Here is a 16,493-nt window from a genome sequence, read left to right as displayed (position 1 = left end):
CACAGCCCATTGGGGCAAGTGCTGGGAGTTCTCTAGCCCAAAATGCTATACATACTGTAGAGAAGGAGCTGCAATGCTACTTTAAGAAAAACTGATCATTTAAAACTGAATTATCTGCTTTGTCCCCAAATTGCAAACTAGTAAATCAGAGTGCAGTAAATAGAAATGGTATTACTGCAAAAACCTGTGCTTTCTTGATCTGCTTTTTGAAAGGCCAGGCTAGTATTTCATTTGGCAGCAGGGAGCCCTACTTGGAGTCTGAAATTTTATTTGCCAAATTTCACCAAGGAGCCATCACCTAAAATGAAATTTGGATTGCTGCTCTGTCCCTAGCAGCAATTCTCTGGCCTCTGCAGGGTTTTACCCTTGAGAATTTGGCAATAGCTTAGGCTCAGACACAGAGGGAGCTCACTGAAATGGCTACTTGTGGCTATATGATACTTACTGCAGCAGGGACCTTGTGTAAATAATAATAATTCTGAATGACTGACACAGGCCTGGAGCAAGAGGACTTGACGCCTTTAAAAAGAACATTTTCTGCTTATGTAATATTAAAGCAACTAAAATAGCAACAGCAGTCAAAGCTCAAGGCTATTGCCAGGAGAAGAGTAAAAGCCGAGGACAGCGGTTGAACAGTCAGCAACCAAAACTGGAGATGTCTGAAAAAACAGCTAAATAACCAGGGAATGCATTTGTTTACAGCCCAGCTGTATGCACACTTGTGGCAGTGTGCTCTGTTAAACCTGCCTCTCCTCAGGCTTGGTGAGGGTGACAATACTTGACCAGAGAGGGGCACTGCCAGTGCTCGAGGGCCTGGCAGTGATCACAGGCAAGCAGAGGCTGGAGAGACGTGTGAGGGACATGCCTGGGTGACAGGAAACACGAAGCAGCGGTGGAATGAGACTGGTTGACCCTGACGGCTGGAGTGGACGGATGTCTGCCCTGGACGGTCGGAAGAAGCCGAGGCAGGCTGAGGGAGAGGCCGCGGAGCCTCAGCAGCTGCTGTGAGGCTGAGGAGAACTGAGGGGCCTCGGCGTCCCTGTGTGCGCCCTGCACAGCCCTGAGCTCGGGACAGCACTGCCCGACAGCGGGGCAGCACAGCCCGGGGACACTGCTGGGGGAGTGCGCTCCTCTTCATGGAATTGCGGTACTTCCAGTTCCATTTCCCCTGCTCCCGAGTGCTTCTCCACGCTGGAGCTGTGGCCATTGTGGCTGCTGTGACCCAGAGCAGCTGCAGTGTGGGCAGGTGCACCTTGGCTGGTTGTGAGCAATTCTCTGTGGCTGTGCCACAGGTGACACCGGCACTGTGTGTCCTGCTGCTGTCACTGTGCGTCCTCACACTGGAGCTGCCCCGCTTCAGCGCCAGAGAAGCACATGGAGGCTTCTGCCAAGTTTTCTCCTCCCCAAATATTACTACAAATATTTTTGTTATATTTTCTCCTGGCAAGGAAGTTTGTTCACTGTCAGTGTGTTTCTATGAGCATTCTGCTATGCTGTAATACTTGTAATGATCATGGCTTAATAAATAATAGTTCTTTGTCTTTTAACTGGCACATTCCATCTAAACATTCCAATGTGCTTTATAGAACTCAGCTAAATAAGGTTAACAATTTTATTCCTTGCTAAGTCCTTTGATGGTTCAAAGTGCATTGCAAGGCTCAAGTCTTATTATTTATAAAATTACCTTTATGGAAAATAGAAGGAGAGTGACTGGTGGCTCAGTGTATGATAATGAACACAGAAATGTACTTGAAAACCTCTTTCCCTCTCCTCCCCACAAGACCTGCACAGACATCTGTGGAACAATTAGGCGTGCATATCTGTGCCAACTTAATGTCCATTTTCTCCCCTTCCATATCCACTTGCACAAAGGACTAAGAAATACGTCTCTGGTGCTCTGAGATTTTCTGCTCATAATTGAATTCATGCATGCATGTGTGTGCACTGTGAATGGGAAAGGATGGTTGGGCACCCTGAGCATCCTGTCTGTCTCTCTAGGATGGAATATACTCATCACTGTGGCATGAGAACATTGTTCATCGAGTATAATGGAAGGTTGTCTTATTCTCATGTAATCTGGCATAGAAAAGACAATCTGTCCTTTTGTTCCTCTATACCACTAAAAGCTGTAAAGGATAAAATTTGATTTATGTGGAATCCTTGAGACACAAGATGTGCTTTTGGAGATAAGCAGGAACAGGTTCATCCCCCTCTGGGTTTTTGTTAACCTCTTTGTCTTTTGGATTCCAAAGTGTCTGGGTTGGCCTTTATATTAATGCCTTGCATAGCACCAGAGGGTTTTCACACAGGACAGATGCTGGCAGTTCCCAGTAGAATTGCAATACCAGTTGGGTAATGAACTTTCTTGATGCTTTCAGGGAAGTATTAGCTTCCCACTTTGAAAAGCTTTGGAAATGTGTTCCTTTGTTTGAGCTAGTGATCTAAACTCTTAGACCTATGCATACATATCCTGGCCACAGCCCCCTGCCTTGTTTCAGGTAGCTAAATGAGCAAGACTATTCAGAAGCAGAGCCCTCCATAAATCCAGATTCATTCTTTCTGCAACAAGCTGCTGTGGTTAGAGTATTGCTGCTACTGCACAGACAAGCACATCAGTGGCAGACTAAAAACCAGATTCAATCGGCATAGGAATTTCTGCCTGTAGACTGTGAGAGCTGTCTGACAGTCAGGACTGGCAGAAATATCTCTGATACGGCCTTCCTCTTTGCTTCTTTGCTGTTTCAGCCTGGATTTCAAATGGAGCCCCTTTTTTACCTTCTAGAGTTTGTCGTCCTCTGATGGCTTTTTTGCTGGGGCTCAACTTGCACTTAGACTGGTGTGTTCAGCTTAGCTGTCAGGCAGCTCAGGTTCGTGAGAACACAGTAACATGCTTAGTGAGCTGTGGTGTTCTGCACAAGGGTTACTGTGGGTAACCCCAGGCTTAAATCCTCTGCCTCTGTCCCTGAATGGTGGGGAGGCAGATGTTATTTACCATTACTTCTCAGTCATTTGTTCTGTAAAAAAGCAGAAAAACTGTTGATAAAACATGCTTTTTTACCTTAGAAGTGACATGGATAAAGAACTGGAGATAAGAACATGTGAATGGAACCTGTAAGGAGATGAAACTTGGAATTTACCATTTATCAGATTTATCTCAGATAAAGCACCAGCTGTTTAAGCCTTAACTAAGGGAAGAGCAGGGAAAACTTTCTGCCCAGGTGTTCCCTCTTGCTTTACAGCTGTTCCAAAATAGCCTGTTACTGGGTTTTATTGCTTATAAGACATTAATATAAATGAGATTAAGAGATAATCCAGCAATTAATGACAAATAGCAGGTCCTAAACTTGTTCATGTTTGACAAACCAGAAAGTAATCTATTAGAATTAGTGTGTTTCACATGTGTCTCCTCACCTTTCCAGCTCTAATCTAAAGTGTCAACACATGTGGAAAGCCACTGCTGGAGCTTGGTCCTGTCCATGCCCACTGATGCAGTGTGATCACTCTGCCAGATTCCCCAAAACAAAGCTGCTGGCTGTCCCCCAGCTGGAGCAGCACCCCTCACCTTGCCCCCAGGCAGGCCAAGTGGCCCCACAGTGAGTCCCCTTGGTGTGGCTCAGATCAGGGCAGGGGTTGGCTCTAGGGGCTTCAGCAGCAAGGGCAGGTATTCCTGTAGTTGTTCCAGCATCATTGCCCAGTCTCACACCCTTCACCAGCCTCTTGCCCTTCAGTCTCCCAGTGCCAGTGGGTGCAGTAGGTTGGTCCATGCTGGCAGCACTCGGAGTTTGTGTTGCCCATTGCGATGTTAGTGCTGCTTTCCAGAAACAGCCTTCCACGGGCACACCTGGTTTGCCAAAAGCACTGTCCTTCCTGAGCAAGGGCAAGAAACAAATCCTGCCTGTTGGGAAGAGCTGAGCAGAAGGCAGGAGCCCCTCATTGCCTGCTGAAGCCATGCAGATGTGATATGCTCCATTAGATGAGGAAATAAAGTGCTGGCTTGGGAGCAGCAATAAAGAGGTTCCCTCCCATCACAGGGTCTCACAGGATCAAATGAGCCTTATGCTAAGGTTTTGTAGACCAAGAGGTAAATTCCCTTTCTAAAGCAGGACAGAGGAAACCTTGGCTTTAAGTTTAGGACTGTTTGTTTTAAAGATAATCTTGGTGGGGCTCCTCACTGGATGTGGCCCATGATTATGGGCCAGTTAAGCTCTGAGTTGGCTGGTTTAAGTTCCCTGGTATCAGTTCAATTGAAAAAATGTAAATCAGTGTTTTGCTGTTCTCCAGCAGGCTCCATTACACTCCATAGGCCACTGTAGTGGCTGTTATTGGTAGCTTGTTGCCTTGCCTGTACTGTGTCAATGTTGGTTAAAATCCTGTCCTCTGATTGCTGGAAATGGCTTACTGTACTGTTGCACTGTATAATGCCACATGCTGTTCTCCAATTTGCAGTGTTTCTGCTGGAAAGCAAATTCCTTCCCCCACCTTCTCCTTCCCCCATCAAAAATGTGACTCATAAGCAGTCTTTAACTATCAAATCCATTTGTGTATTCTCTCAGCGAGGGTTCGATTACAGCTGGTATGCCACAGATCTGTAGCTGCAGTGAGGTCACTCCTGCTAGAGAAATAAGATCTCCTTTGTCTATAAGGAAAATGCAACTAACCTTCTGCTGTCTCTCCCGCAGGAACAAAAACTGGGACCTGCTCAATTCTCTGGGTGTTTTTGTCCTTCTGATTTCTTGTCCATCTCTCACTCGCAGCACAATGTACCAATAAGGCTCTCAAAACTGAGCCCAGCTGAGACTGCGCATGTCTGTCACTTGCCTAATACCTCTCTGCTGCATTTAGCTCTTTGTTTGGAGAGGGGAAACAGCTCTTCATGGTAGAAGATTTCTCGATTCGCCACTTGGAGCATTTCTTTCATACTTTATAAAATTCGAATTTACATATGTGGTCTTCCCAGTGTGTGGTCAATGGGTTTAAAGTGCCTTTGCCATCATCTCTGTAGCTGGTGTGGGTGTATGGGAGCACGTGTGATGGCTGGAGTCCTTTGCTCTGTGTGAGTGTCCTGAACATGTGAACATGTCTGTGTATCCAGCATCTGGCCCAGAGTGGGGCCGTCCCTGAAGCACCCTCCACGTGGGGATGTGTGAGATGTGCAGTCCCCTCTGTCCTGCCTTCAGGAGTGGTGAGTGGGTCAGGAGGCAGAGGGGCTGGCCCTGCTCTGGGCCAGAGCAGTGCGAGTGTGGCCTCTCTTGTCCCTGCCGTGGAGTGCTGTGTGCGTGGTGGGAAGTCATGGCTGACCTCTGTAGTCTTGTCTTGTCGTTTCAGTGGTGTGCGGACAGATGAAGCTTGGCCTGTTTTTACTCTCTGTGTTTTTCCTTGTCTTTTTTTATTCCCTCCTCATCTTCATCGCACTCTGCCATCAAACAAAACAAACTTTCATCTCTCAGATCAGCGAGAAGGTTGGTCCTTTTCACTTCTTATCCATCTACAGTACGCCACGTCAGATGGGACTTTTCCAGTAGGGAGAGGAGAGCCATCCCCAAAATGGGAGGGGGCCCTGCAGACTGGCTCCTTTCCAGGCACAGCCACAGTGTGCCTGTTGAAATCTGCTTACTGTTTGCTGTGACTCTGGTGATGGCATTGATACTTTGCTTGCATGCCTTTGTTGCTTGAGATTTAAAGTGCACAGAATATATTTTGCATGCAAATACCAGCCAGGGCAGTTTTGTCAAAGGCAGGGTAGAAAGAAGTGCATGCTGCTCTGTGTGGGGTCCTTCTCTAACCCTTTATTCGTGCTAGGTGCAAGTGTAATACCTCTAAATTGCTGCTGCTTTCTGGCTGGAGATCAAGAACAGTCTTTGGAAGCAGAGATCAGAACGGTCAGTCCCCTCACGAGCTGCTAGAGAGTGTGGGCTCCTTAATTCCTCTTGAAGCTTTAAAAGTTTTAACTTGCTCTAGAGGCAAAAAGCTTACTTTTTGATCTCAGCTGGAGGAGAACCCAGCACGCTGCCCTCCGCAAGGCAGCAGGGGCAGGCTGAGATCCAGATCCCTTGTGCTGAGGCAATTTCCCTGCTCCTGAGCAGGCCCTGCGCTGGGGTGGCCCATTTTCCATGCTCTGTCCATGCTGAGACAAGAGCCCTTTGCACAAGCAGGTCTGCCTCTCCTCCTTTCCCTGGGGCTGGGTCTTCCTCCTGCGGTCAGGAGAGCAGGGAGCTCTGGCAGTGGCCCCAGCCATACCAAAGGTGGCTTAGGGAGGTTCGTGGTGACATGCCCAGGAGCTCGTAGCCATTCAGTAAAACCTGATTGGTGCTTTGCTCTGCTCTGTCCTGCTGCCCTCAGAGTGCCAGAGGAAAATAAAGGACAGTAGTGAAAGGCAACTCCAGCCTTTAAATTAAATCTAGCTCCAGACTTAGCTCAAGGCACTCATGATTTCATGCTGAGGAAAGCTGGTATTTCTGGCAGAAGTCTGGATTTTGTTTCCAGAGATGATTACTTCACTGAACAGGTTCTATGGTGGTCTGTCCTTTCACACATGCTGGAGGTGAGGGATGCTCACACTGCTCCCCAGGTGGCATGGGGAAGAGACCCTGGCTTGTCTCACACAAACTAGCAGGCAGCTGGATGAATTCTTATGATCATCACTGGAACAAGTTTTAACAAATTGTCATAGCAGTCGTTCCGGTACACTGAGTTCAATCCCATTTCTCTCCCTGGAACATGCTCTCATTTAGATTGTACTGAGGAACGGGACCTTTGTTGTTTACCTTCTAAAAATAGATTTTGTGGAGGATAAAATTACCTCATCCCAAGACAATGATGAGAAATGAGAACAAGGAAGAAAAGAGAAGAAATCAAAGCCAGGGCCCAAAGCCTCCCAGATTTCAGTGAATTTGGAGCACCACTGTAACGGCTGAGACACCTCTGGAGACTAAACCTTTGACAGGGCACTTAAATGTTTTAGCCACATTGGTTTAGCTGAAGGGAGGCAGCTGAAAATGGATATAAACCAGCAGGGGTGAAGAATTTCTCATTTTTTGTGTCGACCCTTCCTTCCCACTCCAGCAAAAATACCTACATACACAAATATTTAATGTGAAGCCAGAAATTAGTTTCTAAATATTCCATTGGGATTTGCCATGCTTATAATTTGTTTGGCACTGATAATTACATCGTACATTTTTCCAGCTTTACTTAAAACTATGTACTGCTAACCCATGCATTTAATTATTGTTCTGTGACTGCTACAAGGTTATTTATTAACAAGTTATTTTATCTTGATACAGTGGATCTTTTCTCTTATTCCCCTCCTTAATGTTGTGTTATTTTCATCAGAGAAATTTCTGGGAGCGAATACAAATTGTGGAGCTCCACAATCTTGCTCTCCCTTACTTTGCTATTAGTATGTCAGTATGCTGAATGCTGATGTGTCTCCAGTGCTGCACCACTGTAATGATATATCCTCTTTTATATGTGGTTGTCAGCACAAATAATTAGACCTAAAAGTTATAGCTGAAATATAATCCAAAAATGGCAAGGCCCTGTTTTGGAAATTGTCTATAAAATGTCAGCACTCAAGGATACATTGGGAGCATAAATAGTACAGCATTGTTTGAGCACAAGATTAGACTGTAAATGCATTTTTTCTGGTTCCAATTTTTCCTCTCCTTCTGTTGGTTCTGTCAATAGGTTGTGAGACTTCAGCAACTGCCTTTCTGTTTGAAGTCCTTTCCTAAAGTGATAGCATTGAGGAGAGATGAAAGGTGTCTACACATGAGTAGACCATGCAGACCAATGATGGTTTTTGAGGATAGCTTCTAAATTCACTCCTTCCCGAGTTGTAGGAGGTGGTTCCTGAGGAAGACAGGAGTTTTGGCAGGTTACCAGTCTGGCAAGGGCAAGAACATATCCTGTGCATCAGGGATCCTTCAGCTTGCCTGGCTCGAGTAATGATGTTGGACAGCCTCACACTCCCCAAGATGTGCCCCTACATCACACACTGCTGCTCACCCCAGCTGAGAGGTTAGAGCAGAACCCCCTGACCTTGTCTTGTCTGTGCTGGGACCGGGGAGGAGCAGCAGACGGGACAGTCCTAGCTCTCCTTCAGAGCAGAAGGGACTTCCTTCAGGCTGCTGTTCCCTCGTGCAGAGGACAAGCAAAGCGGAGAGGATGGCAGGACAGTGGTGCAGGACCTGAGCAGCTGGAATTGCCTTAGAGGAGAGCAGAGAAGTGTGCAGAGCACAAGCACAGCTTTCCATCACCATGGGGCAGCAGCCAATGAGCCTGCCATGGGGTGTTGGGACGGGGAAAGATGAGGCCCAGAATTAGATGCTGGGAAGGCATGGTTCAAAGGAAACCCTTAAGCAGGAGCAGGCAAGTAGAGGTGCCTGGGTCTCTGCAAACCAGAGGGAGTGGTGTTGGCATTGTCATCTGCTAAGCTGTACTGTGGTCAAGGCAGCCAGCAGGAAAATTTGGAAATTTGGTTTCCCCTTCCCTAGCAGCGCTGCATGACTTTGGAAGCCTGGGCAGTCCTCCTGGCACTGTTGTGTTTCTAGCAGAGCCTCACTGGATGCCAGCAGTGTCTCAGCACATGAGAGGGACTAACAGCACCAGCCTGAGAGCCCTGAGCTTAGGGCCTACACCTTTTGCAGACAGCAGGAGGGGGAAAGGTGTCCCTGGTTCTCCAAAGAGGTAACTTCACCCTCAGAGGGAACCTGAGACGTGTGGAAACAGCCACTCCTGTGCTGAAAGGAGCCAGGCAATCGATTGAAGCTCTTTGCTCTCAAGGCAAGGAATGTGCATGTTAGTGCATGCTGAATTATTAACATTTCTCAACCTTTGTGGCTCTAGTGTTGCTTGCTCCCCTCCTTCCCCCCCAAGCAGTTCCCCCTGTGAGTGGGAAACCAGACTCCACACTGTCTTTTCTCCTGGTCCTGTGAGATCCAGGGCATGGGCTCAGGTTGCGCTGCACTCACTGCTCACTGCTCCAAGTTTCACTTCACTTCCTAAGGAATGCTTTCAGTGCGGAGATAGGCAGAATAGTGGGCTAGCACAGAGCCCTTACGATGCCTGTTCTTGGGATGCATTAGAATGAATCTCATTTTTTACAGTCTGCAGGTTTAACTAAACCCCGGAATTATAGTATTGTCCATTGAAATAGTTTTAATATTCACAGCAGTTTTCCCTGTGCTGTTCTTGCAAAACCTCCAAACCACCTTCTTCTGATCCTTATCCAAAAAGAGGATTAAAAAAATTATTGCAAATTCTAGTCAAGAAAATTGTAATTAAAAGGGAAATTTCATTGCTGCAAAAACCAAAATTTTCTGGAGCACTTAAGGTAGAATCATGGACTGTGCTAACCCATGTGATTTGACTTGTAAATTGGACAGAAATTCTAAGAATGTTGCTTTTTGAGGATTTACACTGATTTAAATTATTACCAGACTCTTATGCTAGAAAAGCAAGCAACTTAAATTGCTGGCTTGAGTCTGAGGAATGTGTTGATGGTGCTCTGCAAGCTGCTGTGAGAGCTGTGCCAGCTCTTGCTAATGCTAACTGACAGCATCTCCCCTTCTCCCTCCGTACTGACTGGGACAAGAAGCTGCCAATTATCCCCCAAGAGGATGGGAGGCTGATGGAGCCCATCCCTTCCTTTGCACATACTCCTGACAGAGCAGTGTCTGGGCCAGATCTGTTACCGAAGGCACTGCTCTGACCTCCTCCCACCTCCCATGTAGAGAGCTGACCCCTGCACAGGGATCCATTTTTAGCAGCTAGGGTGCCGTGGGCACTGCTGCTCCCTGGTGTGGAGCAGCGAGCCCAGCTCAGCAGCTCTGCTGGTGTGCAAATGAGGGGAAGACGGCTCAGCCATTCTGGGTTGCAGAAATGCACCACAGAAGCCTGTTTAACCACTCATCTGTTGCCAGGCTGGAGAGCTGAGGCTCCGCAGAGTTTCCTGGCACCCTCAGGTCTGCGGGAAACACAGCCCATGCTGAGGCTGGTGAAGGGGGTCTCATACTGTTGGATCCACAGGAGAGTTTTCCTTGCCATTCATCCCTTTTCTAAGCACAGGAGCCAACCACCTCTGCTGCTCCTGTGTGTGTGGTACAGGGGAGAGGGACTTCCCATCACCCTACAGAGCGCTGCTGCAGGGCCCCCAGCCCCGATGAAGTGCCTGTCCCCTCCATGCAGGGGAGCAAGCCATGGCCAGCTGCTAACATCCCTTGGGAGAGACAGCACAGCCCCCACAGGTCCTGCCTCTGCAGGACACATCAAGGGTGACATGGCACCAGTAGGACTCACACAGCCCCAGGAGCATGCTGAAAGCAGGTGCTTGACATGGGCACACAGTGTGGGGTGCAGGGGAGTCTGTGACAGGCTGTGCTGCCTCTGGTCTCACAGGGCTGGAAGTTAAAATCTGTTTGTGCATGCTGGGCTCTGACCTTTCTGCATGGCTTTGTGTCCTCCAGTGTCTTTGTTTTCCCAGGTCCCTGTATGTGAGTACTTGTGTGCCTTCCCTCTCCCTGTCCTGCCCTTCCACCACTGTCTGTCTGACTCTGTAGTGGCCTCCAGTGCCTGCCAACCTGTTTGCCTCATGCATGTGTGTGAGTGCTCTATGCACACCTACGGCATTATCCTCAAAGTTTGCCTTTTTTTTCTGTTTTAGTACAGCTTGGGTGGGTGGGTTTGCTCCTTTGACGGGGACAGAATTTGAACAGCTTCTACCTGGAATAATTCGACGCCATGTTCATTGGAAAATAAACCTGACTCTTAATGAATGGTGCTGGAATGCTTTGGTTGGAAATACATGCCATCATGTTAAACCATTGCCATGTCCATCAGGTTAAGTCTGTATTCTCATGACTGCATAGCATTTGAGTACACTTTCAGTTTTGTCTCATTTGGGGAGTACTGCCCTATTGGTCAGGTAACACCTCACTGGTGAATGCTCATGTAGGTATTGATTTCAGATTTAATAATTGATTAAAAGAAGCATCCAGCAAGACTTTGGATTCATATTCTCAAAAAAAAAAAAAAAAAAAAAAAAAAGAAGTAATCCTTAAGTTACCCTTACCCTGGCTGGTAAGGAGCTAATGAGCCCTGTTTTGTCACTGAGACGATGTGTAGTATACACATGATGTTGACAGTATTGTCTAATTTATCACAAAGTCTTAGCTCTGTTGTACATGGAAGTGTGGGGGCTTCTGTGTTCAGTATATTTCTGCAATCCTGATGGTTTGGGGATGAATCATCAAAGAGAGCACTAGTGAAATTTGATTTGGGTAGAGTTTGGCAAGCAGAGCTGACACCTCTGCGGCTCACGGTGCTGTCAGCAGCTTTACTGCCTTTACAGATGCCGTGGTGGCAGGAGTCAGGCCAGCAGAGCTGTGAGTCCCCAGGCCCCCATTGCCCCTGGGGCTAGCTGTGACTGTGGCCTGTTGTGAGCTGGGCCTGCTCAGACTCCTGTCCTGTTCCCACCTGTCCCCAGCACTCCCAGTCGCTGCCCCACCAGCCCAGTGCACTGATGGAGGAGCGTAATTGGCAGGGAAAGGCTCCTCGGAGCTGGTCAGTGTGACCCCGGCCGCTGCTCGGGGGCTGCCTTTTCAGTGGAGGAGGCTAGAGGGGAGCAGAGCTGCTGGGCAAGACACATTCAAGTAGTTTCTCTTTTTAACTACAGACTAAAATGAGCTTGCCCAGAGGAGACAAAGATTTACTGAGCACAGTTGTTTCTCTACCCTTGCTTAAATAGGCCCATAACACTAACCCCAAAGAAGGGACCTCATTTCTCAGTGTCATTTTCCTGACGGGAATGCATATGGCAGGCAGCTTTAGAGCTTTATTGTAGCTGAGAGTTGCTTACAAATAAGTCTTGAATGAAATACCCAGCAAGGGATTGATATGAAGAGAAGCTGTGCAATGCAATAAGGAGGAATACATCTCCCAAAGAGCTGCCACGAAGGTGGGAAAGGTTCTGCCAGCCCAGCTCTCTTCTGTCAAAATGGATATGATCTCACATCTGTCAGGATTAGTTCTCTCCTGCCCAGCAAGGTGATCTCTTCAGGCCCTGACAATGTCATGCAGCTTGGGTGACTATTTTTTCTGAGCCAAGGTAGAACCTGAGTTACATTTTGAAAGGAATTATATTTTATTTAGCAGCACACGTGTGCTAATTCAAAAAGCAACCCTTCTGCTGCCCCTGCCCAAACCCTGTGAGGTTTAGGGAACGGGCTGCTTTGCTCCAGAGCTAATAAATTGAGCAGGTGATTCCATTTTGCAGAGCTTCAGTGGGCTCTGCGCAAAGTGTGTGACTGGCATTTGTGCATGCTCTCTAATTAGAAGGATGTAATTTAAATGGAGGAATGTTTCATGTTAGTAATGTGATTTCAGAAGGCTACGTTTGGAGGGAACGGATTGAGCCATCACTTAATGAGTTCTGCAAATAAGATGCCAGTGGCTAAGGAAGGAGAGAAAAGTGTGTGCAATTTGGCAAAGTAGTGAACAGCTTTCGCATTTCATTTTATTTGTCCTAAGGGATAGACAGGCAAAAATATTGACTGCCCCTCATGTGTCCCCGCAGTAGTCTCTGCTAGTTCTGTGACCCTACTAGCTGTCTCCTCCTTGTTTCAGTGCGGCGTGTTGCTCCTCGATTCTCTATCCCTCCAAGCAACCACGAGGTGATGCCTGGGGGGAGCGTGAACCTCACGTGCGTGGCAGTAGGTGCTCCAATGCCCTACGTGAAGTGGATGGCTGGAGTGGAGGAGCTGACCAAAGAGGATGAGATGCCCGTCGGTAGGAATGTCCTGGAGCTGAATAACATCATGCAGTCTGCCAACTACACCTGCGTGGCCATCTCGTCCCTTGGCATGATCGAAGCCACAGCCCAGATCACTGTCAAAGGTAAGGAATTATTACTTGTAGTGCTCCTACTTGGGTTTCAACAATGTAGCCCTTTACCAAAGTTGCTTGGCTGCAGCCTATTGACCACTCTCTTCTGTGACTTTTCCAGCTTGCAAGGGAGGTTCCCAAACCCACAACTTTGTTTTTTTGCTGGTCACAGGATGATGATACTTGCTCTAAAGGTCATTTTACCTCTCCCTGCAAGTGGCATGGTAGACAAGCTTGTGTCAGGCCAGGTCCTTGCTATGCCATGAGAGAAGAGTCTGTGTTCATCTCAGCAATGTCTGGCTTGTTCTGTGCATCAGCAGGATCAGCTCAGCACAGTGGTGAGCCGTGGGCTGTCTTGGGGCAGGGTCTGTGGATGTCTGCAGTCAGAGAACTGTTTGCACAGATGTCCTCTTGCAGTTAGAGTGAGACAAGAAGGTTAATCCCAGCAATGTGAAGTGTCCGTGAGCCTCAAAAAAATTAGCGTTCTCCCTCCCTGCAGGGAGGAGCTATATGTGTCCATTTGAAATTTGTTACATAATCCTCTGTAAATGTCTTCTTTTACTGCTCTGCCTCTTCCCCTTTCTCTTTCTTGTGTTGCTGTCCTTCAGCTGTACTTTCTGCTGATATTTCACAAGTAGCTGTGCCCCAAAGAGGAAATTGCTGCTAATTGCTGACCATAGGGTAGCCCACCTACTAACAGAAGGCTGAAGGTGTTCTTTCTTTCCCATCTGGAAGCCACAGTATCCCTTTCCTTCTCTGCTTGCAGTTGATGTGTAGCTCAGATTACCACAGATGCGTCATCTTTGAGTCTGTCTGTTTTCCCAGGCCCCTTCCTGCACTAAGGCCACCTTTAGCACAGAGTTCCTGCTTGAACAGATCATAGAATGGAGTGTTAGCACTCTCTGACCTGGAGATAACAGCAAATTCTCTTGGCTAGTCAGAGGATGATTTTAGCCTTAGCCGCACCCTGCTCCCTTTACTCACATCTGCTCGTCAGTACCTTTTCCAGCTTCTCTTTTCATACAGAGCACAGTGGTTACCTTGCTATAGTAGATACCCAGGAATGCGTGGAAAAAAGGGCCATGATGGGCTGGTAGCTTGGTCTTGGAGGGAAGAGGTGGGAACTGCACTGTTGGTTCACAGCATTTACCTCTTCATGGCTGGAATGCCTTTGCCTCTTTCCCTCAGTAGTTGACCTGATGCCCCTGGACAGGGAGCAATCTGCTCAGCTCCTTTAGCCCTTCACCTTCCTCCCTGTGTCCCCGTCTGCTTTTTCGACACCTTTACTCCGGATATCTTACTGCCTCTGTCCCAAACTCCTTCACCCAGTCTTGCTTCTCCTGTGCTTGCTGGCAAGCAGACCTTTTTCAGCTCAAAGAGGAGAAACAAGATTACGCAGAACTGATTGCACTTAGGTGCGCTGAAAGTACCAGACCAGCCCTTGCTGGCATGGAGGCTGCCCACCCAACAGCTGTCAAAGGTCAAACTTGTGGCTCTTCAAAAGAAAAGGAGTTTTATTTGTCCTTGAAAGCCTGAGGAAGGCTGCCAGTTTCTAGGATGCTGAAGGAAATAGCTTTCTTCAGGCCATACTGTTGTGCAGGTTGGGTTTGCCCTCCCTGAGTCCTCCATGGGTAGTGGTAGGGTGTGTGGCTGTGGGTTGTGTGCCCTCCCCTCCCTTGCCAGTTCAGCTTCTGATGATCTTCTCAGTATCCATGTTGCAGTAGCACTGGAGATGGCATTCTCTCTGGTATTTAGAGCAGGAATGCCCTGTGCTAAGGAGCTTGCCTTCCTCCGCTGAGCCATGTGAAAACTAGAAGCCTGATGGCTTTGCCAAAGAACACAGTTCTTGAGGATCCTAATTTGGGTTGAGCATTTTCCTTAGTTCCTTTTCAAGCATGGCTGCATTACAAGTCATTAATGACTTTAGAGTGGTTTGTAGGAGGTTTAAACTTACTGTAGACTTTAATTCAGTCATTGTACTTAAGTATTTGTGTACTCTGCAAATCTCTCTCACACACACTCATTCTTTTTCTTTGTTCTTGTGGTAAAATGGCAAATCTGGAAATGTTTGCTTGCAGTAGTTGCGTTCTCATTGACACTTCAGAGGTGTCATTGTCAGAGTTCTTGTATAACAGTTTATTGTCTGGTTGCAGTTTGACACACCACCCAGTGAAATAGTGGATATGAAAGTTGGTAATTTCTCTGGCTGTATCTCTCCTGCATGTACTGTAATACTTACAAAGCATTGCCCCATCAACCCTTCTAACAGCATTGTCCATGAACTCCCTATTGCCTAAGATACTGCCTCTCTGGAAGCAGGAGCATAACTCTGAATTGCTTTAGTGCTCTGATTGCTTTACTGTATCCCTTTGTAAATCAGCTGTGCACCTGGCTTCTGGGGCCAGCCCAGCCCAGCCCAGCAAGTACCTTCCCACTCCTGGGTGAACCCCCATGACAGAAACATTCCTGCATCCCTGTTGAATTACTTTTATTTAGCCTGCTGCTGGTAAGTGCGTCAAGCACATCTAATAACATGATTGCTCTGTTTATCCTTCCATTAAGAACCACTTCAAGCAATATATGGTAATATAAAAATGCATGTTATAGAGTATGAAATGATTTCTGCCTTTTAAAGAAGAATGTTAATGGGAGGTGGCAGCTCCATTTTTATCCCTGTGCACATTGCAAGGTTTGAGCTGACTGAATTATTTAAATCACACCTCTCTGCCTTCCGATTGCAGCACTGCCAAAACCTCCAACAGAGCCATTAGTGACTGAAACGACAGCTACCAGCGTGACCCTCACCTGGGATTCAGGCAACTCTGACCCCATTTCATATTACGTCATCCAGTACAAGCCCAAATCCCTGGAGGGCCAGTTCCAGGAGGTGGATGGTGTGGCAACCACCCGCTACAGCATAGGTGGGCTCAGCCCCTTCTCAGAGTATGAGTTCCGGGTCATCGCAGTCAACAACATCGGCAGGGGTCCCCCCAGTGAGCTGGTCGAGGCCCGGACAGGAGAGCAAGCTCCTTCAAGTCCACCCCTCAAAGTGCAGGCACGGATGCTGAGCGCCAGCACCATGCTGGTGCAGTGGGAGCAGCCAGAGGAGCCCAATGGACAGATCCGGGGTTACCGCGTGTACTACACCACTGACCCCCACCTGCCTTTGAGCATGTGGCAGAAACACAACACTGATGACAGCCACCTCACCACTGTGGGCAGCCTCATCACAGGCACCACCTACAGCATCCGTGTCCTGGCCTTCACTTCTGTGGGTGACGGGCCCCCCTCGGACATCATCCAGGTCAAAACACAGCAAGGAGGTAGGTATGGAGTGAGGCAGCCTGGTTCCATGGCCATCCCTGCGGTGTGAGGCTCAGCTGAGTGTCTGACTTGCACCAGGCATCACAGCTACACTTGGTGCTCAAATGATTGGATGTCAGAGTGGGGGGCGGGGGGCATTCCCACCCCACAGCCATCAGATTTAAGCTGTCAGATTGTCCTGGGGCATTGGTATCAATCTCTGTACAAGTAACAGCCCACCGTTTTGTCTGAGATACAGTGGCTAAAAATGTGACACAAAGTCCTGGGATGTTGGCACTTGTGGAGAC

At 47.8% G+C, this 16,493-nt stretch overlaps 1 protein-coding gene across 9 annotated transcripts in view; it reads left to right on the top strand.

Moving 5' to 3' along the window:
* PTPRF (protein tyrosine phosphatase receptor type F) overlaps nucleotides 1–16,493 on the top strand; it is a 376,474-nt gene that overhangs the window by 290,378 nt on the left and 69,603 nt on the right. For all 9 annotated transcript variants that reach the window (XM_066325048.1, XM_066325045.1, XM_066325044.1 and 6 more), the window contains exons 8-9: nucleotides 12,625–12,894; nucleotides 15,624–16,205. In XM_066325048.1, the coding sequence (XP_066181145.1) occupies nucleotides 12,625–12,894; nucleotides 15,624–16,205 (852 nt within the window). The remainder of the gene's footprint in view (nucleotides 1–12,624; nucleotides 12,895–15,623; nucleotides 16,206–16,493) is intronic.

The sequence above is a fragment of the Sylvia atricapilla genome, chromosome 9 (genome assembly GCF_009819655.1).
Source record: "Sylvia atricapilla isolate bSylAtr1 chromosome 9, bSylAtr1.pri, whole genome shotgun sequence".
NCBI lineage: Eukaryota > Metazoa > Chordata > Aves > Passeriformes > Sylviidae > Sylvia > Sylvia atricapilla.
The sequence above is the reverse complement of the archived record's forward strand: the minus strand, read 5'-3'. Positions and strand labels throughout refer to the sequence as shown.